Source organism: Camellia sinensis, chromosome 13 (assembly GCF_055761805.1).
Source record: "Camellia sinensis isolate YWXY chromosome 13, ASM5576180v1, whole genome shotgun sequence".
NCBI classification, from domain to species: domain Eukaryota; kingdom Viridiplantae; phylum Streptophyta; class Magnoliopsida; order Ericales; family Theaceae; genus Camellia; species Camellia sinensis.
Window position 1 is genome coordinate 100,726,057 of NC_138973.1, and position 23,121 is coordinate 100,749,177.

Genomic DNA, 23,121 nt, shown 5'->3' on the forward strand with positions numbered 1-23,121 from the left:
ATCTCTCAATCTAAATTTCTTGATTTTTTGATTTAAAAAAAAAAAAACCTTAGCATTTATTAACTTCTCCAACCTCCAAGCATAATAACACTTTAATGTATTAAGAACAAGCATAAAAAAAATTCTTTGAAATCCAACACACATGAATTCTTTGAAAAGTTCCAACACGTATGATTATTATCTCTCATAATAACACTTTAATGCATTAAGAACAAGCATAAAAAAAAATTCTTGAAAAGTCCAACACATATAATTATTATCAAAATATTAAACTTAATTCCTTGAAAAGTCTAACATATATGATTATTATCAAAATATTAAACTTTAATATAATATAAAAAAAGGACAAAAAGAAGGCATTTTACAACAACAACAAAAAAAAACATGTAAAAATCGCAATTCACATATATAGATAATTGTAAACATAATCTGTGCATAGCATGGGTGATATGCTATCTATACTATATATTAAGCAAAAGGGGATTTTTAACCCCCAAGCCTTGTGAGAGCTCCAATATCCCAATCTAAATTTCTTAATTTTTTGATTTAAAAAAAAAAAAAACCTTAGCATTTATTAACTTCTCTCAATCCCCAAGCATTACCCTGATAATAACATTTTAATGCATTAAGAACAAGCATAAAAAAAATTCCTTGAAAAGTCCAAAAGATATGAATTTTTTGAAAAGTTCCAACACATATGATTATTATCCTTAATAATAACACTTTAATGCATTAAGAACAAGTATAAAAAAAATTCCTAAATATCTATACTATATATTAAGCAAAAATGGGTTTTTTACCTCCAAGGCCTGTGTGACATTCAATATCCCAATATGAATTTTCTAAATTTTTTATTTTAAAAAAAAAACCTCAGCATTTATTGATTTGGTCAAAATTCTCTGATCAGCATTTATTAATTTTTTTAATTCACATGTCATTTCACATACCTGCATTTATTGATTTAGTCAAAATCCCCTGATCAGCATTTAAAATCCCCTCATACAAATAATTATAGATACAATCTGTGTATAGTTACTGCAGTACCTTTTTCAACTTCTCCCATACACTATGGTTAGTGATAAGATTGTTAAATTATTTTTATAAAAATCTTAAAAAACATAATTTATATATTAAAAAAATCTAAAACAAATATAAATATCTATAATTATCCCGTGCATAGCACGGGTGATAGGCTAGTATATATTTATGTAGAAATTGGGAATTTATATATCTATATATATATATTAAGGAAAAAGGATTTGTAATCCCCAAGTTTTGTGGAAGTTTTAATATTTTAATTTTAATTTTTAAAATTTTTAATTTAATTTTTTTTTAAAATTTATTGATTTGGTCAAAATTTTCTAATCAGCATTTATTAAATTTTTTCAATGCACATGTGTTTTCACATGCTTACATTTATCTATGTGTATGTGTATGTGTTTTATTTTGTTTTTTTTTCCAGCCACATCATTAGAGCATTAATTAGAACTTCAAAATTAAAGTTGTCTATCATTACTGTTTGTAAAAAATTTGATAAAAATTTTCAAGTCTCTAACATTACTCGTGTACTAAATTAATCAGGAGTGCGTGTGCATCTCAAGGGTAAAAATGATATATTTTGGTGTGTAAACTTTAAAATTGTTAAGGTGTCAATTAAATAACGGTGTTTCTTGAGATAATTAAGTGAAGTGAATGTGTAAATAGAAGTTCCCTTTTCCATTGAATTAACCGACTGACAGAAGACTGAATTGTTACATTATTTTCATATGTGTGAGTGTATTGGTATTTCAAAAATTAAAAGGGGGTGGCAGTGATATTTCAAGAAAAGAGAGGGGGTGTCTGTGTAATTTACCCTTAATTAATTGATTGATAATATATAGGCAAAGGAATATCGGAACGTCATCAGTTTAGAAATGGAGAATTTGACCAACGAAGCTCTTGAAGCTCCTCGAGATTCAAAAAACTTCTCTGTACTCAACTGTATCGATCTTTCAAGCCCTGACATTCTTAACTCTGTTTCTTTACTCAAACAGGTACTCTCTCTCTCTCTCTCTCTCTCTCTCTCTCTCTCTCTCTCTCATATATCTGGTTTTTTTGATTGATTGATTATATATGGATCGAAAAATTATTAATTGGTGTGTACCGTTTTTGTTGCTTTGCTTCCTCTCTTTTCTACAGGCATGTTTGGATTCTGGGTTTTTCTATGTGATCAATCATGGAATCAGCCAGGAATTTATGGATGAGGTTTTTTACCAAAGCAAAAGTTTTTTTGATCTACCAGTAAGTGAGAAAATGAAGGTTCTTAGGAACAAGAAACATCGAGGTTACACTCCCCCTTTCGATGAACATTTGGATCCTGTCAATCAAATACATGGTTTGTGCTGCTATCATTTTTCTAAAGTTACACAACTTTTTAGTAATAAGCACAAAAGTGAATATCAGATCAATATAATGCTTCTTCTAATACAAGTTGACATCTATTGTATAGCTAGGTATGTGCATGACATGTATATATATATATGTATATACTGTGCTTGTATGATCATGTGTGTCTAGAAGTGGCTTGAGTGCTAGGAAAATTAGACTTTCGCCTAACATCCCCACACAGTAAGAGGCCTCACTTTTATATAGTTTAATATGGTAAATATAAATTTGCAACCACACTAATTGTTAAAAAAAGTAGGGATAGTTGTCTTAAATTTGCATTTGGAATTTTTGTATAAGATGATATCGATGTTCAAATTTGTTTTGGGAATTGAAAGTCTTAAATTAAGTTTCGCAAGCTGAAGGGAGCACTTCAATTGATATATTGCATAATTAAAGAAAACTAAAATTTCCAACGTATCCATGATTATAAAATTTCCCCTCCCAAATGCACATTAATGTGTACTAATTGGATGTTGTTTTTTTTATCTATAACAATTGCATTGCCAAAAAAAAAAAAATTAAAATGGATAAAGTTTAACCTAAGATTGATTAAGTCATAAGAAACAATAAGTGAACTACCCGCAATAACAATTACAAATGATATGTTAGAAAACTTGAATGTAATTAGTAATTTTGCATTTGAACAGAAAAGAAAAATATATTTCAAATGAAAATCTTAAAAAGGCTTCATTTATGTTTTTTATGCCTTAGGCCTCAAACAAACTTGAGCCTATATGCATTCATATATGTGCTTGTTTACATAATTATGTTGTTGCCTTCCTACTTTGAGATGCCACCCACATTGTTTTGTTCTTTATATTCTCCCATTCTTTTCTTCTTCCAGTTGATCCATTTTTCTTGATTTATTTTTGTTTAAATTTAAACTAATTATAACAGAGAGATCCATGTTTCATAAAAAAGAAAAATATTGATCATCCTATTTTACGGATATAGGAGATTATAAGGAGGGATATTACATTGGAATAGAAGTACCTGAAAACGATCCTGACATAGGAAAGCTATTTTATGGACCAAATGTTTGGCCCCCTTCTGGTAAGTTACCAAATCCATTCAAGTCTTAAGAAAGTGCGAAGTATGTGAAATTCATGCCATGTCCCAATCATCTCTCTCTCTCTCTCTCACACACACACACACACACACACACACATCAGAGCTTAATTCAACTTGATGTGATTTAAGCATTTGATCATTCTACATGGTATTGGTTTGTAATCAGTATTAACCCGTTTGGTCTTTTGGCCGTTTGAAAGATATCTTGCCTAGATGGAGGGAAACTATGGAGAAATATCATAGAGAGGCACTGTAAGTTTTGTTCAAGCTTAATCTTTTTGTAACAAACTTCATATACTACTGGCAGATGTATTTGCTGCTTTGTATCAAGCATTATAACTCTTCATGTAGCAAATTGAATTATCTTGTCTTGTTTTGGTGTCTAAACAGAAATGCTGCATCATATTAATTTCTCATTGTTATCTAATATCAATACCCTATTGTCAATTTAAAAGTATTTCATTAGACTAATAAATCTTGGAAAATATCACATTATGGGAAGGATAACTTCATATAAAATATTGGAAGTTCTGTATATACTAAAGAAAGGCTTAGGGATGTGAGCTAAGAGCATAGACTGAAGAATTGCAGGAGAGAACTCATACCTTTATCCCATCTGGTCTTGACGGCATAGTCTGGTGGGTCCTGGGAAGCTTGGTTGACGAGTTTGTCTGTTGTAATTATACAAGCTCATCCCTTGCCATGAAAATTTTATGGTGATGGATGATAATAATATTCTAAGACCATGAAGATTCATATTTACATATATTTTCATTACGAAAACTTGGGGTGTATTGCTTTTTAATCTATATTGTCCAGACTTTTAACTTAAATTCTTACATGTTTTCCCAATCACTCTAAGATCTTTTATATTTTGTTACATTTTCGGTGATGCAAATTAGCATAAAATATGCTGCATAACTTGAGGAATAATAACAAAGAATTAGGTTGAGTGAATTGTTTTAGCCACGGAGGTATATTTCTAAACACCACTGTTAAATTGGGACATGTATAAAACCAATCCATATGGTTGTTCTATTGGGAGTTGTTCTCGTTTCCCACTAGAAATTCATTTGTAAAAAAATAGTAATTACCTATCATTCCATTTAAGCCTTGCGACTTGTTCCGCCATGATTTCATGCTTTTAGTTTTATATATATGGCATTGTTCATATGATTTTTTGATAGATTTTTGTCTCATTTTCCTCATGTATCTTTTATGTGCGTACTAGTGAGGTGGCAAGAGCAATTTCAAGGATCATAGCTCTTGCACTTAACCTCGAGGTTGACTTTTTTGATAGACAAGAAATGCTTGGGAAGCCTATTGCAAACTTGCGTCTGCTACACTATGAAGGTGAAAATTAAATTGAGGATCGTGGAATTCTAATGTAATTGATGTCACCTGTATCATGACATAAGTGTTTGGTTATTCTTCAGGTAGAGTTTCTAATCCCATGAAGGGAACATATGGAGCAGGTGCACATTCTGATTTTGGTTTGATAACACTCTTGGCAACTGATGACGTCTTTGGTCTCCAGGTACTGATATAGTTAAGAATTTGAATTGTATTTGTAATATATTTTGTAAAAAGGGGATTGTGATCTTTTCAATTTATTGCAGATTTGCAAGGATAAGGATGCTAAACCTCAGAAGTGGGAATTTGTAGCACCATTAAAAGGGTTAGTAAATAGAATCTTCAGAGACTTGATTGGTTCAAAGGGCACTACCTAGGATTAGTTTTCAATTATCAAAAAATGAAAGGAAGAAAACTTTATATATTCTGGACAATATTAGACACCTTTATTGGAGCTAGTCTAAGTTTTCTACATGCTTTTGTGATTATGAAAGAGACCATATATTACATTTAGCTGCTACAATTTGATGTAGAATGAATCTTTTACTATATTATCAGCATTTTCTTACTGTCTTGATGATTGAAATCTGGCTTTCAGAGCATTTATAGTGAATCTTGGTGACATGCTAGAGCGTTGGAGCAACTGTATTTTCAGGTAATGTGCATTTGCCAAAGTTCCTAAATGATGGTTTTGTAGCTTCATGACAATCAGTCGGATTGTTATTATTATTTATTTTTCAGTTGTTTATTGTGAGATAATATTGAGTACGATATGGGACATTGCCTTCTTTAGAGCAAAAATTCCGGAACAATAATTTCTCATTGCCACCACCTTGAATGCCAATTTTTCTAGTATGTGGTTTGAGTGTTGGGATTATAATTTTATGGTACTTGGGTATCTGTGTGTTCACTTGCTTAATTTTATCCAGGTCCACGTTGCATCGAGTGCTGGGTAATGGTCAGGAGAGATATTCTGTAAGGTCCCTTTAAAAGCTTTTGAATGTTCTCTAATTACATTTATGCAATATTATCGTCTAACATACACAATGGCTCTTTTTGCTTTTTGGTTTTCATTTTATTCGATTTATTTTCATTTATTTATTATTATTATTTTTTCATTGAGCAGATTGCGTACTTTGTGGAGCCTAATCATGATTGTCTTGTTGAATGCTTGCCCACATGCCAGTCGCAAGAGAACCCTCCCAAGTAAGTATCAATTGAACACGGATAAACTGTTCATACCTGCATTGATCTAAGTATGAACACATGTTAACCATTGATAACTGCAACTGATCTGAGTATGTATGATCACAAATGAACTATCACCCACACAATGACGTGAGGACCATTAACGTCATCATTATGTGCAACATATGTGGACAAGTGGGAACCTCTAATTGTAATCCAAAACAATGGTTGGATCACCCTTCCTTTGGACACCCCATTCTCAAATTTAAATTTTGTTGATTTTCTTTGAATACCCCAATTAATTCCCACCATACCTGCACCCCCACCCATCCAACCTATTGGCCAGCCACCCAACGCACCAGTGCCACCTCCACCACCCCTTCCTTTCCCTCCCCTTCTCTCCCCACCACCTGCTGCCTCCTCCCTGTGCTCCCCAATACCCCCCTCTCCTTTCTTCTTGACACCCCCCACCTCTCCGCAACACCCCACAGCCCTCCCCTGATCTTCTTCTCAAACCCTAATCCAAACCACATCACCACCATCGCTGTCACACCCCAAACCCGGGTATGACCGGCCGTGGCCCACAGGGCCTTAACCCAAGGCACACGTAAGTCTAAATACGAATCCATACACATTGAATAACTATAAAATAGTCCATTAATAAATAACCAAAACTCAATCCAGTGTCATGCCACAAATATAAACGGAAAAACCAACCGTAATCAATACCATCCAAACTTATGGAATATAAACAACCCACATATCAAAATAATCCTAAATGAACCTCAATAAAAATAAATATAAATATGAACAAACTTGGCATAACAATCTAAAACAAAATAAATGAATGTCCTAGAGGTCCATGCAATTGAGTCCCCGCTACGCCATGAGTCCACCCTAAGCCCTTCTAACACCTGGAAATGGTAAACAACTAAGTCAGCTGATAGCTTAGTGAGTAGCAACATGGATAGTATATACATTTTTGAAAACAGGGAGCAATTCCAAAATAAGACATATATCACAGAAACTAGATTAGCATACAGTTTGGTAAAGAGAATTTGTTTCAAAAAGAAGGTTTCGCAGTTCATTAGTTAAAATACTCATGACTCTCAAGAACATGATAAATGACATTTTCCACTTAAAACAGATTACAACATGAACACCAATAATTTTGTGGGTACCAAGAAACAACAAATGACATGCTACACAGTTCTCAAGGCTATAAGCCCCGTTGAATCCCATATCGAACTAAGAGTCATCCTTAGGGTGGCAACCCGGGCCTTTTCTCTAAAACGGTCCGATTGAAGGTCACCTAGCCTAACCTAGGCCTTTTCCTTACAATTGTTGAGCACTAGAGTCATCGCGGCCCAACCCAGATCTATTCCCTAGTGGCTAGAGTCACCACACACAGTGGAATAATTTTCCTGGACTAAAATATACAAATGGTCTCAACAATCAATACACATCAGTTTCGCAAAACATGGTAGTTCACCATTATAAACATGAGACCAAAACAAATAGTTTACAGTATGCCAAGCTCACACGTTTCAGAAATAATTTGATTCCATTGATAATATAATAATTTATCAAAATAGTTTAGTCCTGAAACAACAATTTAATTTTTCAACAGTTCAGGGTAGGGGAAGATTTATAAAAATATGTAGCATGCAACTACTCATCTGAAAACGAAATAATATAATTCTTGAATAGAGTATGAAAGTCCGACTAGTGCCCTGAACCAAGTATGAAAATTACACGTCACTACTAATTTAAAAATACTAAAGAATAAGAACTAAGTAAACCCAAACTAAAGCGCATTAACACGACTCAACCCAACTCGCCGTTACTCTTAAATACTACCTAGTTCATGTTCTTCAAGGTCTAAAATCACCCAACACATGGGTTCAAATCGAAACTTAATTAAAAGTAACTTTAAAGATAAAACAGAATTTTAAACTAGTTTTCCCAATCTATTCGCTAACTTTGAAAATTGAAAAACCCACTCCACGTTGTTCGAAAAATTCTAAAACCCTCCGAATATCAACTAATATATCCTAAGTTTCAAACCCAAATGGTTTCACTTGATTTGCTTGTCAAAATAATTATCTACAATTAATTATATCTAAACAGGTTGTTTTCTGGAGCACTTTAAAGAAATTAATGGTTCTCTTAGTATACATGAGCAATCAATGCAAGGCCAAAAACGTACGAAACTAGACTCGTAGCCGATTCTAATGACGCTGATTTGATAATTTTCGGATTTATACCCAAAGAGAACAACACTCCCGAACCTATTGTTTAAAACTAGTTTTCTGGACAGATTTGAACGCATCAGTTTATATGGATTTTGACTCCCAAAAATTATGAAAGAATTCAGATATGCAATTCAATATGTAATTAATCTATTATAAAAATTTCAGTTCAAAATTCATTCGTTTGATATGGTTTCTTGATTTTTAAAGTTTGTGATTTTGTACAGAATTTTTGGACTAAGAATTACACCATTGATTATACATGAATTTAACTCCTCAGATTTCTTAACAGTATATATATATACACAAATTACATACACCTACAACCTCTCCATCAATGAATTAAATCATAAAATAGAATAAGGATAAAGAACAAATATAAAATAAAGAAGAAAGTTAGAACCCTACCACACCAAAAGTTCTTTGATTGCAACTTTTTTTTTTTTTTTTTTTCCTTCTCTCAAAGTCTCTCCCGTGGCTGCTGTGTTGTTGCCCTATGTGGTGAACAAATAATAGAGTAGGGTTTGTATTTATTTTATTTTATACTAGTGGTTGGATACACCTAAAGCATGTGTAGGTCAAATATATAAATAAATATACAAAACATATATATAAGTTATATGCAACTCAAATTGTAAGAGTCTTACATATTAACCTTGTGGTTTAGAGTTCAAGTCACACCCTCTTCTCTAATTTTTTTTTTTAAGGTTTAAAATTAATTAAAAGATCATTCAATAATAATTAATATGCACTTTAGGATTCACCATCAAAATATTTGAGATTGTGAAATTATTATTATTTAAGTTTTTACTTGATTTGTATATTCGGGTTCTCACAATCGCCAAGGGAGAGATAGAGAAAATGGGCAGGAGGTGGGCAACAGAGGGAGGAGCCATGGGGGAGTTGCTCAAGTGGGGGAAGGAAAGAGGGGATGGAGTAGATGAGCCATCAAGGTGGTGCCGAGGGCGGGTAGGGGGCTGGGGGTGGTGGGAGGGTCTAGCCGACGTTGGTTTAGGGTTCTCTTTTTTTGTAATTTGACATAGAGGTAAAACGGTATTAAAAAAGGGGGGAAAATTCAATTTTACTCGTGGTTTGAGTTTGGGGCACTTTACCTGTCCGTGATTCAAATATAGATGGTTTAATTAATAAAATTTGTGATTAATTTAAAATGAAGTGAATAATATCAGAGATAAAGGGGATTAGGTTTTTTTTTTTTTTTTTTTTCATACAAGGGTAAAATAGTCTTTTGATGATTAATGTTAAGTGATGTTAGATTGCAATTTAGTCCAAAACTATAATGGGGCAAATATGCCTATATTTAAATCACATGTGGGTAACGTGATCCGGCCTCAAACTATAAGGGGATAAAGTGAAATTTGAAAAAAAAAATACTAAATTTGGGATGTCCAACAATATTTTTGGGATGCATTTAAAGGCTCCCTGGATAACTGAGCTGGCGTCTAATTAAAATTGAATACCTTTTTGCATTAATAAAAATGCATAAAGGATATGCTCGACTTCTTTGTTTTTGTGAAGCTTCTCTATTTTTTAATGCTTCTTTTCCACCAGGTTTCCTCCTATCAAATGTGAAACTTACATGCTCCAGCGGTACAAGGAAACTCGCGTTTTTCTCGAGTCATACGAAAAATGATACGCCAAACTCTGTTGTCAATATTATTGGGATTTTCGCTTCAAGTGTAGAACACAGAGGTTAGCTCCTTCCTGCCGTGGTTTGTATAGAAACAGGTTCACTTAGTTGAATATTGGAGAAATATCATGTAATCTTTTTTTGGCTGCAAATGTAATGTTGATATATATATATGTGAAGCATGTATGAGAATATGCGAAATATATTAAAATTTTATCTTTTTTTTTTTTTTGGATCACTAGCAGGATTTTATTTTGTATGCTACATTTACATTTGAAAGAGTTCACCAAGCAAATAATTAGGTTATGTTGTGTATTGTGGAGAAAATAAGTTTTCACTATGGAAATATATATTTGGTTAGTATATATGTTCCATTCATTTGACATTTGATTAATGGTTGCAATTGCCACAAGTAGCACTACTGTTTGATAATGTTTTTTATTTTTATTTTTATTTTCATTTTCTGGAAAATGCAAAATAAATATTTTTGCAAATTATTTATTGCTGGAAATGATTTTTGTGAAAATTTTCTGAAAACAATTCACTTTTAACACCCAAAAAAAAAAAAAATTGTTTTTAGATTTTTGGTAAGTCGGGTATTTGATTACCCAAAAAACAACCAAGCCCAATATGAAAAGGGCTACAACTCTAAATAGTAAAACCCTCTAGTTTCAAGAGGCAACAATTAAAACCCAGAATTTTATAAAAAGACAGTTCTCACAATCCAAAAGTTAGGCGAAAATGAAATATGAAAAAACAATTCACTAGTTGAGAGGCTACGCAAATTCTCTCCATTTTTTGTTTTTTAACCCTTGCTCTCAGATTTCAATTCGATTCAACAACACTAGCACATCCTAGTTTTTTTTTTCCCTTGCCATTTTGATGATAAAGAAAAGATCAAAATCACCTAACTTCGTGCAGCTTCAAATAATTTAAGGATATTTTTACTTGAACCATATGGGGTGTGACCACCTAATAACAATAGGGCACATATGATTATTTTTTCAAAAAATAAAAAATAAAGTGACTGTATCCCATCATGTGTTTTATAGGTTATTCTTATAATTTTTATTCGGATATGACTTGTCTTCATGTGAATTGGACCACATCGTTGTCCCATTTGCGCTCACCATATCGTTATTGTGTGTTTTGAATTTTTCCCACGGCTATTTCTCCTAGTCCAGTGGCTATATTTGCTCTCCAACGGTCAAATGAAGATGAGGGACTATAAATAGAAGATCTACATTCATCTATAAGTGAGAGAGGGGACAATCTCCAAAAGAGGAGAAAATACAATAATTTCATATTGTAACTTTCATATCATCTCTATGAACTTTAATTGTTTAAATCCAATTCTTTAGGAGTTTATTGTACAAAATGCTTTGCGCATTTTTTTCTACAAATCATCTGTGAAGGGTTGTTATACCCATGAGCTTCATTGTGAGTGTTTGAGAGAGACACCTGAGAGACATGGTAACACCAAGAGAGGGGCTGTTTTGGTGGGTTGGCTTTTTGGGATTTTTGGAACAAAATTTTTGTTGCAAAAGTCTTGCAAGTACCCGGTAAATTTGCTAGTGTAAATCTATTAGATAAATAGTGGAAATACTCGAGGGGGAGCTTTGAGGAATGGACGTAGGTTTGGGTTGAAACCGAACCACTATAAATCTTGTGTTTGCCTTCTCTCTCTCTCTCTCTCCCCCCTTTATATTTATACTTTCGTCTCTGTTTTGCTTTGACTTGATTTGCTCACACACATTATTGCTCATGTTTTATATATTCGTTCTTTTATTTTACTTGAGTTGAGCAAGTTAATTTTATTGAATTATTTCATTTTAAGTAATATTTATCAACTCGATTTCCCCCCTCTTGTGTTGTCTACATGGTGTAACACTATGAATAAAAAGTTCAACCTTGCTCAGTTTGTTAGGTATATAAGCAAGTTGAAATTAAATTTTTAGACTTGTTTAATAAACTCGGTAAGAGCTCAGCTCTACTAAGTTTGTTACATATATAAACAATGTCAAACCAATCTTTTGAGCTTGTTTAATAAGTGAGTTACAGTCAATTTTTTTTCTTCATTATTGAGTTTCAAACCAAACTTGAGCATAATTAGTATTTTTCTTCATTATTAAGTTTCAAACTGAACTCGTTCATTATTGAGTTTATCAAACTAGAGCATAATTAGTATTTTTCTTCATTATTAAATTTCAAACCAAACTTGAATATAATTAGTATTAAGAAACTGCGCTGAGCTCACACAATAATTAGCATAAATATTCAAGCTCAACTTAAACTTTTCTTTTTTGAGCTTGATAAACAAACGAGCACAGCTCGGCTCATTTGCTACACTGGCCACTAAGAACCAACAACTAAAGAAATAGATCAATGGGGAAGATAGAATTTAGCTTTTGGGCCAAAGAACACTTGGATTGATTTATTAAAAAACACTATATTCTATTACAATTACATAGCAGTTAGGTTGAAAATCTTTTGTCCAGCTCTGTCACTCTCTCATATCCTTCTGTTTCGAACTCTGTCGCTCTCTCATATCCTTCTGTTTCGAACTCTCTATATCATACGATTCAAGTGAAGCTTAGCATGAAAGTTAGTAATACATCTTGAGAATGACAAGCTCGGCATTCCAAATCCTTAATTGAGGCAAGTGGTTGATTCTACAAGTACCATCGCATCGGATGCTTCACAGGTCAGTCTGAATTTCTCCATATTTCCACAGCTTTTGTGACTTCACAGAGAGTACTAAACTGGTAGTGAGTAGCGAGTAGAGACTGAAGTTGATAATGTTTCAACTAAAACCAACCTTTCATCCAACCCGACTCTTACTGTCATGGTTCTAATATAAACTCTAAAGCTTACAACACCACAAAAGTTTCGAAACACCATGATTGGAATGTAGAGGGAAAAGGAGAGACACCAAACAAGAATATATAACAGACTCTGAAGAAGCACACTACATTAACTACTAGCCATAGTTTCTGCTCACAATTCAACAATTCATCGGAAGCTTCTGTAATTGGGAGTATACATGCAGCTTTCAGCGTACTTCACCAGATTATCACACCGAGGGAGACGCGTTGCCAAGCCTATGAAACATTGTGAAAGTCATAAAAATAAACATGCTTCAAGGGGCAATTACAGCGGTGGTAAGACACATGAAGCAACCAAAGGTACACTTACTAACTCACCAAGTTCATATGCTTTAGCAGCCACATTAGCAGCAATGTGGCCAGAGATCTTTCTGATATTAGAGAATGGTGGATAGATCAAACTCTTGTCCAAATTCTCTTTTGTTACTTGCTCAGCCAAAGCCTCTGCTGTTACAAAGGAAATTAGATGATTTAGATACAAGGGTGAACCATTCTATTTATTTGTCGTGCCTGTCGCCTAGAATTGCAATTTAATAGCATGGTTTTAAAAATCGGACTGGACCGGCCAGTTCAATCGGTTGAACCGCCGACCGGTCGAGATTCCGGTCCGGGTACACCCACTGAATCGGTCATAGTGGAAAACCAGCCTATTTTGAGAGAACTGGAAAAATCGGCGGTCGAACCGCCAAACCGGTTCCGGTTCACCGGGTTGATAAAACGATTTTTTTCTTTTTTTTATTCTTACTTTCTTTTCTTTCTTTCTTATTATATATATATATATATATTATATTATATATACATAATAAAAATTTAATTGGAAACTCTTTTTTAAGGGTCTCCTCTTGTGAGGAATCCCAGTGAGAGATTGAAATTATTGTGAAAGCCTCTATCTATTTATAAGAAAAAAATTCTTCAAAAAAACTCTAAGAAATCTATGTGGGATTCAATCAAATTTATTGGAAGGAAACTTAAAATTTTGATATCCCTCCAAAATTTTTGCTCTTCTTTCAATCAAATTATTTGAATTAAAATCATATGGAGGGAATATTGAATATTTGATTTCTTCTTCCAAAATTAAAATTAATAATATTTTTAAATATATTTTTATATTTTTTAATAAAAAAAGTATTAAGAAAAATATTTAAGATTATTAAAATTTTTAATTTATAATTTTATTACTTATATTTTTATTTAAATATAATTTTAATATATTTATGACGTCACGGTTCGATTCCGGTTCAACCCGACAGTTGAACCGGTGACCCGTCCACCCGATCATTTTTCCGGTTCACTCACCGGTCCGGTTTTTAAAACATTGTTTAATAGGCTTCGCCAAAAGTTTTCTGTAACGCCCTCAAAAAAAATAACATTAAACCCATCAAATAAGACATTCATTAACTTATGAAATAACCACATTCTTCTATTCATCAGAGTTTCATTACAAAAGTATCACATGTTAACAACAAAAGCAAAATGCCCTACGGGCTTACAGCTTTCCAAGTTAACACTTGGTTACAACAAAAGAGTACTAACTCATTTACACGTTAAGCCCTTGGCTTGAATTTACATGTAATACATCAAAAATAAAACGACAAGAGTATGTCCGCCTCTAGCCTCCCAAGCTATGTCCTTGGAGGTGGCATGCTACCTGTACCTGAAAATGATATTCCCATATAGGGTGAGCCACAGCCCAGTAGAAATACACTAAACCAACCATGAACAATGACTAAAAGATTAGCAATTGATAGATGGCCAACACTGATACATTCACATAAATTACACATTTATGTCATACGACTTATGAGTCCAAGTTACTTTTCATTTTTCCCTTTTTCAACAGATAAGCATGTTAGCTCTATCATGGTTTCAACAGATATGTATAAAAACTATATCCCATGTTCACAGATAAGCATATAAGCTATATCCACACTCTCAAAAATAAGCATATGAGCTCTATCTTCACTTCTCTAGACAAGCATATGAGCTGTATCTACGGAGTTCATCCCCTATCTTCTCCCAACACTATCCGGTTTAGAGGTACATCCCCTATCTTCCCCTAAACCGCGGAGTTCATCCCCCATCTCCTCCTCTACACATAACGTATACAAACACATTGGTTCTATATACAATCACTCAATACATGCAGTTAATGTATTCTATCAACCGTCAAATTCCATGACACATTCTATTGATTAGTTTCCGTTTGCCTAATCATCATGCATTGTCTACAACAATCACGATTATCCTCCATCGATAGCCCAAAACAATTATTTCTAAACAGAAAATAAATGCACAAATGGATATTCAATCAACATTTCATTCCGGTGAGTGATAGATAATTCAACTACACCCTTTAACCCTTTACATTCCCAATCTCAACAATTTCATTTCATTTCCTCATCTCTTACAATTAATTATCCCAATTAATCAATCAATGTAATTAGGTCATTTTCCATAATTAACATTACAACCCTTAGGTCCCATTTTCATCAATGATTCAACATTTATTCCATTTCTCTATGCCAAACATGCATCTAGGTTTATTATGAATAAAACCCCAACTTTTGTAAAATAACACAAAAGCCCCAAACTTTCACCAAATTACCAAACCAACCCCAACATCTCAAAATACTAAAATTTAAAGACAAAATCCATAGAGAGGAGTAGGATATCTCCACCTCAAATTCGGAGCTCCAAGGGAGAAGAAGACAAAACCCAACGTGCTCCAAATCTCGAAATTTTCAAATTAAAAAGTAGCCCTCAACGATCAACAACTTTTTTGTAAAGGCCAAAGATGAGCAAATCACTCCTACTAGATCAAAACCTAGAGAGAAGGTTGAGTTCTAGAGTGAGAAGCTCAACAATGGTGTTTTTGGAAAAGTAGGAGAGAGAAGAGAAAGTGAAAAAGTGATTTGAAAAGTCAAAACACGGAACTTAAACCCAGTCGACCCGCTCGAGCGTCAAACACCACGCTCGAGCGTCACTCACAGACTCACGCTCGAGCGCCAACAATCCCGCTCGAGCGGCGAATACACACTCCCAGAACTTCTATAGAACCAGGCCATCGCTCGAGCTTCCAACTCCCCGCTCGAGCGGAACTCACACAACCCCACTCGAGCGGCCAATACCACGCTCGAGCGTCCAACACTGCGCAGAAAATACAGGATGGGTGCAATTCCCGCTCGAGCGCCAAAACCCCCGCTCGAGCGGACAGGTCAAAATCTGGGCAACTAGTTTTGGTTTCTAAACTCAACCAACCTGTAACAAACCTGCCCAACACATCCCGTAACTCAAATACTAAGTAAAAAGGATGTAAACAAGATAATAAACAACTACCAACATCCACGGACACATGTCCGGATCACCGTATAACAAGGGTAAACCCGGGATCGCTATATTTTCCATAGTGCTTCACACATGATTATGGGCAACCCAATGTAAAAAACTTCTGTTAAAAGGATATCTAGAGAGAGCAAGATGTACAGATACTGTTTCAATGACTTGAACATGCGCCACCAGGGACGCTAATGGCAAATCGCCCTTACAGAACCAGATCACACATCAAGGGAATAAAACAAACAGAAGGTGTTTTTTGAGTTTACATTCTATTGGAATCTGAGTAAACATCTCAGAATTTTTTCTAAAGAGTCTATTCATTATTTATGACTTGCATAGATATGTGACCAGAGGAAAGGGAAAAAATAATAAAGCATAAGTAAAATGAAATAAAATAAAGGAATGAATTCATTGCTCTTCAATTAGCAAATAAATTGTATTCAACTTATAATGTATCTAATTATGTAATGTGTAGTGCACTTACAGGCTGCCAGAAGCATTTCATCGTGTACACGAATTGTACTAGAGATGACCAAACGCAAACCAAATCCAGGGAAAATATATGCATTATTTGCCTAAATTGATCACTAAAAACAAAAAAACAAAAGGTGCCATCAAAATCAGTTTTTAGTATCTATCTCAGATGTATTAAGTATATAACACCAAAACTGGAAGTGTAAAGTAACACTACTAGAAAAAGGAGCATTTGACACGGAACTATTTGCGACGGTTTAAGTGCCGTCGCAAAAAATGGGTTTTTGTGACGGCACTTAATGACGTCGCAAAATTATTTTTGTTGCGACGGGAAAACTAAACCTGTGGCAAAAAGTAAGGTTATATGCGACCGTACGTTAAACGTCGCAAAATTTTTCTGATTTAATTTTTTTTTTTTTGCGACGCTCTTTTGGCCATCCGTTGCAATTTTCTTTTTTTTTTTTTTTTCTCATTCACTCGCGACGGGCCTTAATATTGTTGCAAATAGTTATTCCTAAATTCGCGCCAAAATCCTCTCCCACTCTCCCTCTTTCCCGATATCTCCAAACTCTCTTTAATCTGTTGGGATAAAAAAAAACAAAAAACCCTTCCTCTATCTCACTGCTCTCTCCCATCGATACTCTACCCTAATCTCACCTAATCTCACTGCTCTCACCCTTCGGCATCCAGGTATAGCCTTCCTTTGCTTTCCTCTGCTCCCCCCTGGCCTTCTATTGTCTGTTTCTCCCTGCTCATCAATTCATTGAAACTCTTTTCATTAAGAATAAAACAGTTCAAGAATTTGTGTTGGTGTGTGTCTGATTTGTGTGAAAATTGATTTTGTGTTGATGTGTGTTTGATTTGTGCGAAAATTGGATGTGTGAATGTGAATAGATAAATTGGATGTGTGAATGAGAATAGATAGATAATTTACTCATTGACTTAGATTTATTTTCATTTTGGCATAGTTAATATATTGTTTTCTGTTTTGTGGTACAAGAAAAACTGCTGTTTGAATGAGAATAGATATATAATGCATATATAATGCACAATCCCAATATTTTCTTATGAATTTTCGAATAGGACATTATGCACAAGGGGCTTAAGTTTCATGATTGTGATGCATTGTGCCGGTTCATTATTTTGTGTCCTTAGTGAATGTTGCTTCACTTGTTTGGTTTTGTTTGATGTTTAATTTGTGATCACTATTTTTAATTTTTATAGTTGTGTTGTTGATTGGCTTGTTTTCTGTAATGCTCTTCATCTAATATTTGTGTGGTGAATGTTTCCCTGCAAGTCGTAACACTAAATTTGCTATAGGGCAGTGGAAAAGGGTTTTATTTACATCTGATTGTTTCTGAGGTTAAATAGTTGGTAAAAAATATGGCTTATTTTATGGTTTGTATTAGGTGATTAAAGGGTAGGGTTTTGGACTGTTCACTGCAGGAAATTTGCTTTTTAACGGCGTTCTTAAAACGCTGCGAAAATTCTTGAAAAACGCCGTTATATCTTATAGCAACGTTTAATATTTTCGTTGCGGATACGGCTGCCGCAATAGCTTTCCAACGTTTGAAAAACGTCGCTAAAAATGTTAGACGGCGTTTTTTAAAACGCCGCAAAATCTTTGACATCCGTCTCACCTTTTGTCAACGTGTGATGTCACAATGACATCATTTAGTGACGTTTTTCCAAAAAACGCCACTTTTTTTTTTTTATTTTTTGTCCTCCTGTTGCTGCAAACTGTTGCTGCAAGAAATTAATGTGTACAATGACGTCATTTAATGGCGTTTTTTCAAAAAACGCCACCTTTTCTTTTTTCTTTTTTTTTGGGCTCTGATATTTCTCTGCGCTGCTGCTGCTAGAAACTAGATTCACAATTTGGGATATCATGTTTTATGTTTGCTCTATGCAACCAAACTGCTAGATTTATCAGCAACTAGGACCCCAAATTTTCCATTTCTTTGCCTTTTTTTTCTGGTCATCTGCAATGACCAACCAGTTCAAAAAGTTGGGCTAAAATCCATCCATTGAAATTTGTGCTTAAGCAATGTATAAAGCTAGTGATCATGTGCCTCTTGGCACTTCTTCAATTAAATTATCAATACAAACATCTAGTAGGCAAACATCGAAAAAACCAGTCAATTCCACTGAAAAAAAATTTAAACTTTACGATGAAATTTTATAGCACTAATTATGTGAAAGAAAAGTAGTTCTTTATCCACATCTATTACTAATGCTTACATTGATATGAAATATCTGCCAATGATCTTCCAAGGCCTGATGAAGCCGACAGTACTGAAGCATAAAAGGATAGAGAAACAAGTAATTCCAGCAAAATTTGGAAATAATAATATGTAATACAATGGAAAAAGAAAAATAAATCAAGTTATCAATGTCTATATAAAGCAGATGATACAGAACAACAAACCAGATAAAGCTGGTGTAAGAATTCCATCACCAACTGTCATGAAAGAAGCAACGACCAACATCAAATAGTGACTACTTTTATGTTTTTCAATGGCCCTTCTAGCCCTTGATTCCACCTCGATATTGGAAGGGGTTTGCTCCTCAAAGCGCATAATGTCATTGGTATTTTTATCATTTGGAAGCAGACCCACTTTGGCATGCCTACATAGTAAGGAGTATAATGCAAAAACAGCAACTGCATTAATTCATTAAAGATAATAATGCTTCAAGATACCATTTGATTAACGAAATACTGTAGCTCACTTAGCAAAAAGAAAAATATAATATTTTAGTTCAAAAGGAAACATGATTACCCTCTCCAGCATAATCAGCCCTCAATACTATTAAGGCATACTTCAATAAAGGAATGATGGTCAGAGTCCAAAACACAAAAGGAAAAGAGCTCATGTATCCTGTCAACGGATTCGATAGTCTCTGTGCCAATGGTTCCAAATACAAATAAGGGAGCAATACTCAAACAACAAAAAACTACTCCAAGGCTTTGAAATGACAGAAGGGTTGTATGCTACCAAGTCTCCTGCACATCAGCAAGTCGGGAATGGAGTAAAAAATATCATGGTGATGGGATTTGAGAATACATAAAATGCCAACAGCTTCACTATGTTAAGACCTCTAACCAATGGTCTGAAAAAAAAAAATCAAATTATTAATATGAAACATCTATTTGCAAAGAAACCAGGGAGGAAAATTTCATTACTCCCAAGGTCAGATCTTGCTTCTAACCTTGTAGAAAACCTTTTTCTCTAATTTTTTAAAAATCTTCTGTATACTTTCCACCAGGGTTTTAAATATTAGCTGTTATGTATAGTGTTGATCGTTGGGTACCTAGGATTTTGGACTTTTGATACCATTATTCATCAATATATCAGTTGATAATGTCTGATATTGGCCGATACATGACTGCAACACCAATACCAATACATATCGCGACACTGTTATTTAAAACCTTGCTTTCCATTCTTTTATTGGTACAACATAATTAGTTATTGAGTATGGTATTTATAAGTATTGCATCTTGAAGCAGGTGTCCAACTGTGGCTGAAATTTCCCCTGCACCAAGGCTGTACATGTTTTGGTCCTGGGCGAGGGGGAAACAACATAAAACTCCTGAGCTGATTCAGAGCAAATCCTATTAGTTTAGAAAGAAATCTGGGTAATGAAAGGCAAGGCAACTAACTATTCTATACACAAAATATAATCACTAACCGCAAAAACCAAAGAAATCAAAGAGATTAAGCAGAAAAAGAAGGCACAAATCCAAATAACCATACATGTCAGATAAAATTACACAAATGTAATAATGACCCAAAAAAAGGTGTATTTGAGCTCAAGTTAACATATTACTGATTGCAAAAAAAAAGGAAAGAAAAAGAAAGAGCTGAGATCATGGTAGAAATGTAAATATTTGATTAGAGCACTGAAAAAGAAGCAAGAAATTACCTTGAGTTGTGGAGAGATGGAGCCAGGACTCAGTTGAAAATCCATAGATTAGATAACAAAGAAACACAGATTCACCGATTGAATTGGGTTGGAGTTAAAATGTATAGGAGAGAAAGACTGAGAGAGAACTGCTATTTTGTTTATTTATTTATTTCACTTACCATTAATTGTAATGGTGTCTTACCATTCACAGCCATTAAAATAATTGACTTGCAATAAAGCTCCAACATAATTGACTTGCAACCGAAAAGCTTAGGCATAATTTGGTCCAGAGAATACCTTCAAAAGTGCAACAAAATCAGAAGATCGATGGAATGCAGCAAGTATGAATTTTAAGAGCCTCTTTTGAACCTACATGCATAAATCACAATGTATTGTGAATGTTTCAAGTATAAAAATAATTTCAGCATTTAGATAACAACCAGCAGAGCTATGTGATGTAGAATCAAATAAAAAAGGGACAGTTCTAACCGGCATTTGTCCTGTTTCCTTTCTTTGATATGTGAACCTGCATTTGATAAGAAAAAATAACATGAATAAGATGAACAAAGTATGCTCAATCAGAATGATGAAATGGGGATGCCCAAATCTGCTCTTAAATATTCCATGATGAACAATGTTTCATGCTAATCCATCAAAGATGAAGATTCTCTAATGAAGATTCTATTGAAAATTATAAGCACAAAAAATATAGACCAAGCACACTTGCTAAACAGATAATTAATTGCAAACATCTAAATACTCTCATACATTGCCACTCTGAGATCATGAGACCATCTATAGTATGAGCTATCTAATCCCAAACTGTCTTGCAAATCAATTACCACCCACTCTCAAAAGTAATGAAAAACAAACAAATCTACAAAATCTTAAATTAGAGAGTTAATTGATTTGAAAAACAAACAAAACTACCAAAGAATTAATTGCTTTGAAAAATGTACCTGAGATGAAGAGCGAGAGAGATCGATCTTGTTCAACAATCTGATCTGATCTAATCTGAGCATGAAAAATTGCTTCTTTTTCACCTAAAACCTGTTACATAACACAATCATTAAAAATCATGCTTAGAGGATTGGTGAAGAAATTTTTTGGATAATTGATAATATGTGATCATCATCAGGACATCATTAGAAACATTAGACAACCAGAAACAAATGGCATATTAAAATCATTGCATAAACAGAAACAGTCAACAATTTAACTCTTAGATGGTGATCCACTAAAGAGGGAGAAAATGTAGTTTTCTTAGTAGGCTGAATGCCAACACATGGATGGATATTTTGAGTCATTAATAAGAGTCTAGAAAACCTATAGTACCACAATACCATCAACATTGTACTTGGTTACATAAAAAGATGCACCACATTTATTAATCATATACTTGGATTAAATAGATAAACAAGAATTTGGGCCATGGAATAACAATAAAAGCTTAGTCAAGAACTTTTATAGGAAATTATCTGTCAAAGCAGTATATCAATTATTGCACCTCAAATAGAATATTTTGTTATACAATAAATTAAATTAATTATGATCTAAAAGCAGAATATTACTGGATAAGATGTAATAAAACACCAAACTCGAACACAAAATTATAAGCACAAAGATGAAGATTCTCTAATGAACAATCTAATGAAAATTATAAGCACAAAAAATATAGACCAAGCACACTTGCCAAACAGATAATCAATTGCAAACATCCAAATACTCTCATACATTGTCATTCTGAGATCATGAGACCACCTATAGTATGAGCTATCTAATCCCAAACTGTCTTGCAAATTAGAGAGTTAATTGATTTGAAAAACAAAGAAAGTAATGAAAAACAAACAAAACTACTAGCAGATTTGATCGATCTGGTTCAACGATCTAATCTGAGAATGAAAAAATTAGAGAGTTAATCAGCAGATTTGACAATGAGAAAGTAGAGCAATAGAGATCGATCTGGTTCAAACTCGAACACCGATTAAGAGAATGAAAAATGTACCTGAGATAAGAGCAACAGAGATCGATCTAGTTCGAGAATGATATCGATTATCTGCGATTTGATGAAGAAAAGATCGAGTATGAGTTCGAGTTTGATGAAGAGACTGATCAAAGTCCTCCAGCGACAGATCGATGAAGAGCAACAGAGAGTTCGACGAATATACAATGCAAAATCTGCAATCGAGCGAGAGAGAGAGAGAGAGAGAGAGAGAGAGACTGTGTCTTTGATCTAGTTCGATGAAGATCAGTCGAGGGCTTTGGAAGAGAGAGAGAGAGAGACACACACACACACACACAGAGAAAGTGAGAGACAGAAAGTGAGACGGAGAATGGACGGTGTCAATATATACACCCAATACGACGCCGTTCAACTGAGATCAAAGACAAAGTTTTGAAAACATTGTCTTTAATTCATCTATAATGGCGTTTCCCAAAATGCCATAAAAAAAACGTCGCAGTAGGCCATTTTTCCTGTAGTGGTTATTGGGCAAGAATAGGAGAAGGTTAGAGGTTGTCTGGAGGCCGTGAGCAATACTGTGAACAGTAACTATGGGTTGGGTTTCTTGTGTTCAGT

At 34.0% G+C, this 23,121-nt stretch overlaps 2 protein-coding genes across 23 annotated transcripts; one reads left to right on the top strand and one right to left on the bottom strand.

Moving 5' to 3' along the window:
- Nucleotides 1–1,902: 1,902 nt before the first annotated feature.
- Nucleotides 1,903–10,177, top strand: LOC114256213 (azadirone synthase LFS-like). 5 transcript variants are annotated; one of them, XM_028195817.2, is made up of 11 exons: nucleotides 1,903–2,033; nucleotides 2,179–2,374; nucleotides 3,382–3,480; nucleotides 3,699–3,750; nucleotides 4,730–4,851; nucleotides 4,935–5,035; nucleotides 5,118–5,176; nucleotides 5,450–5,506; nucleotides 5,781–5,826; nucleotides 5,978–6,057; nucleotides 9,861–10,177. In XM_028195817.2, the coding sequence occupies exons 1-11, from the start codon at nucleotides 1,914–1,916 to the stop codon at nucleotides 9,940–9,942; spliced, it is 1,014 nt and encodes a 337-aa protein (XP_028051618.2). In that variant the 5' UTR covers nucleotides 1,903–1,913; the 3' UTR covers nucleotides 9,943–10,177. The 5 variants fall into 5 exon arrangements, with proteins under 5 accessions (XP_028051618.2, XP_028051616.2, XP_028051617.2 ...); XM_028195815.2 differs by having other exon boundaries at nucleotides 1,905–2,033; nucleotides 5,781–5,831; XM_028195816.2 differs by lacking the exon at nucleotides 5,781–5,826 and having other exon boundaries at nucleotides 1,905–2,033.
- A 2,380-nt stretch (nucleotides 10,178–12,557) lies between these two features.
- Nucleotides 12,558–22,856, bottom strand: LOC114256216 (NADP-dependent malic enzyme). 18 transcript variants are annotated; one of them, XR_014349305.1, is made up of 11 exons: nucleotides 22,549–22,855; nucleotides 21,503–21,593; nucleotides 21,033–21,069; nucleotides 20,841–20,912; nucleotides 19,415–19,535; nucleotides 19,063–19,262; nucleotides 18,876–18,929; nucleotides 17,292–17,382; nucleotides 16,645–16,747; nucleotides 13,143–13,271; nucleotides 12,558–13,040 (listed from the first exon to the last, which is right to left on the bottom strand). XR_014349305.1 is itself a non-coding variant. In XM_082902990.1 (9 exons), the coding sequence occupies exons 6-9, from the start codon at nucleotides 19,211–19,213 to the stop codon at nucleotides 12,952–12,954; spliced, it is 423 nt and encodes a 140-aa protein (XP_082759116.1). In that variant the 5' UTR covers nucleotides 19,214–19,262; nucleotides 19,415–19,535; nucleotides 20,841–20,912; nucleotides 21,033–21,069; nucleotides 21,503–21,593; nucleotides 22,549–22,854; the 3' UTR covers nucleotides 12,558–12,951. The 18 variants fall into 18 exon arrangements, 8 of the variants coding, with proteins under 8 accessions (XP_082759116.1, XP_082759115.1, XP_082759113.1 ...); XR_014349306.1 differs by lacking the exon at nucleotides 17,292–17,382 and having other exon boundaries at nucleotides 13,143–13,268; XR_014349303.1 differs by lacking the exon at nucleotides 17,292–17,382.
- Between the last annotated feature and the right edge of the window lie 265 nt (nucleotides 22,857–23,121).

Bases quoted from the DNA above. Each gene is read 5' to 3' on its own strand.
- LOC114256216 (XM_082902991.1), bottom strand. From the start codon at position 19,213: ATGCGCTTTGAGGAGCAAACCCCTTCCAATATCGAGGTGGAATCAAGG. The intron at 13,272-18,875 runs GTAAGCATTAGT...CCTTTGTAACAG, and splicing joins GGCAGATATTTCATATCAAT to CAGAGGCTTTGGCTGAGCAA. The intron at 13,041-13,142 runs GTGAGTTAGTAA...AATGTTTCATAG, and splicing joins TGCTAAAGCATATGAACTTG to GCTTGGCAACGCGTCTCCCT.
- LOC114256213 (XM_028195815.2), top strand. From the start codon at position 1,914: ATGGAGAATTTGACCAACGAAGCTCTTGAAGCTCCTCGAGATTCAAAA. The intron at 2,034-2,178 runs GTACTCTCTCTC...TCTTTTCTACAG, and splicing joins CTGTTTCTTTACTCAAACAG to GCATGTTTGGATTCTGGGTT. The intron at 3,481-3,698 runs GTAAGTTACCAA...GCCGTTTGAAAG, and splicing joins AAATGTTTGGCCCCCTTCTG to ATATCTTGCCTAGATGGAGG.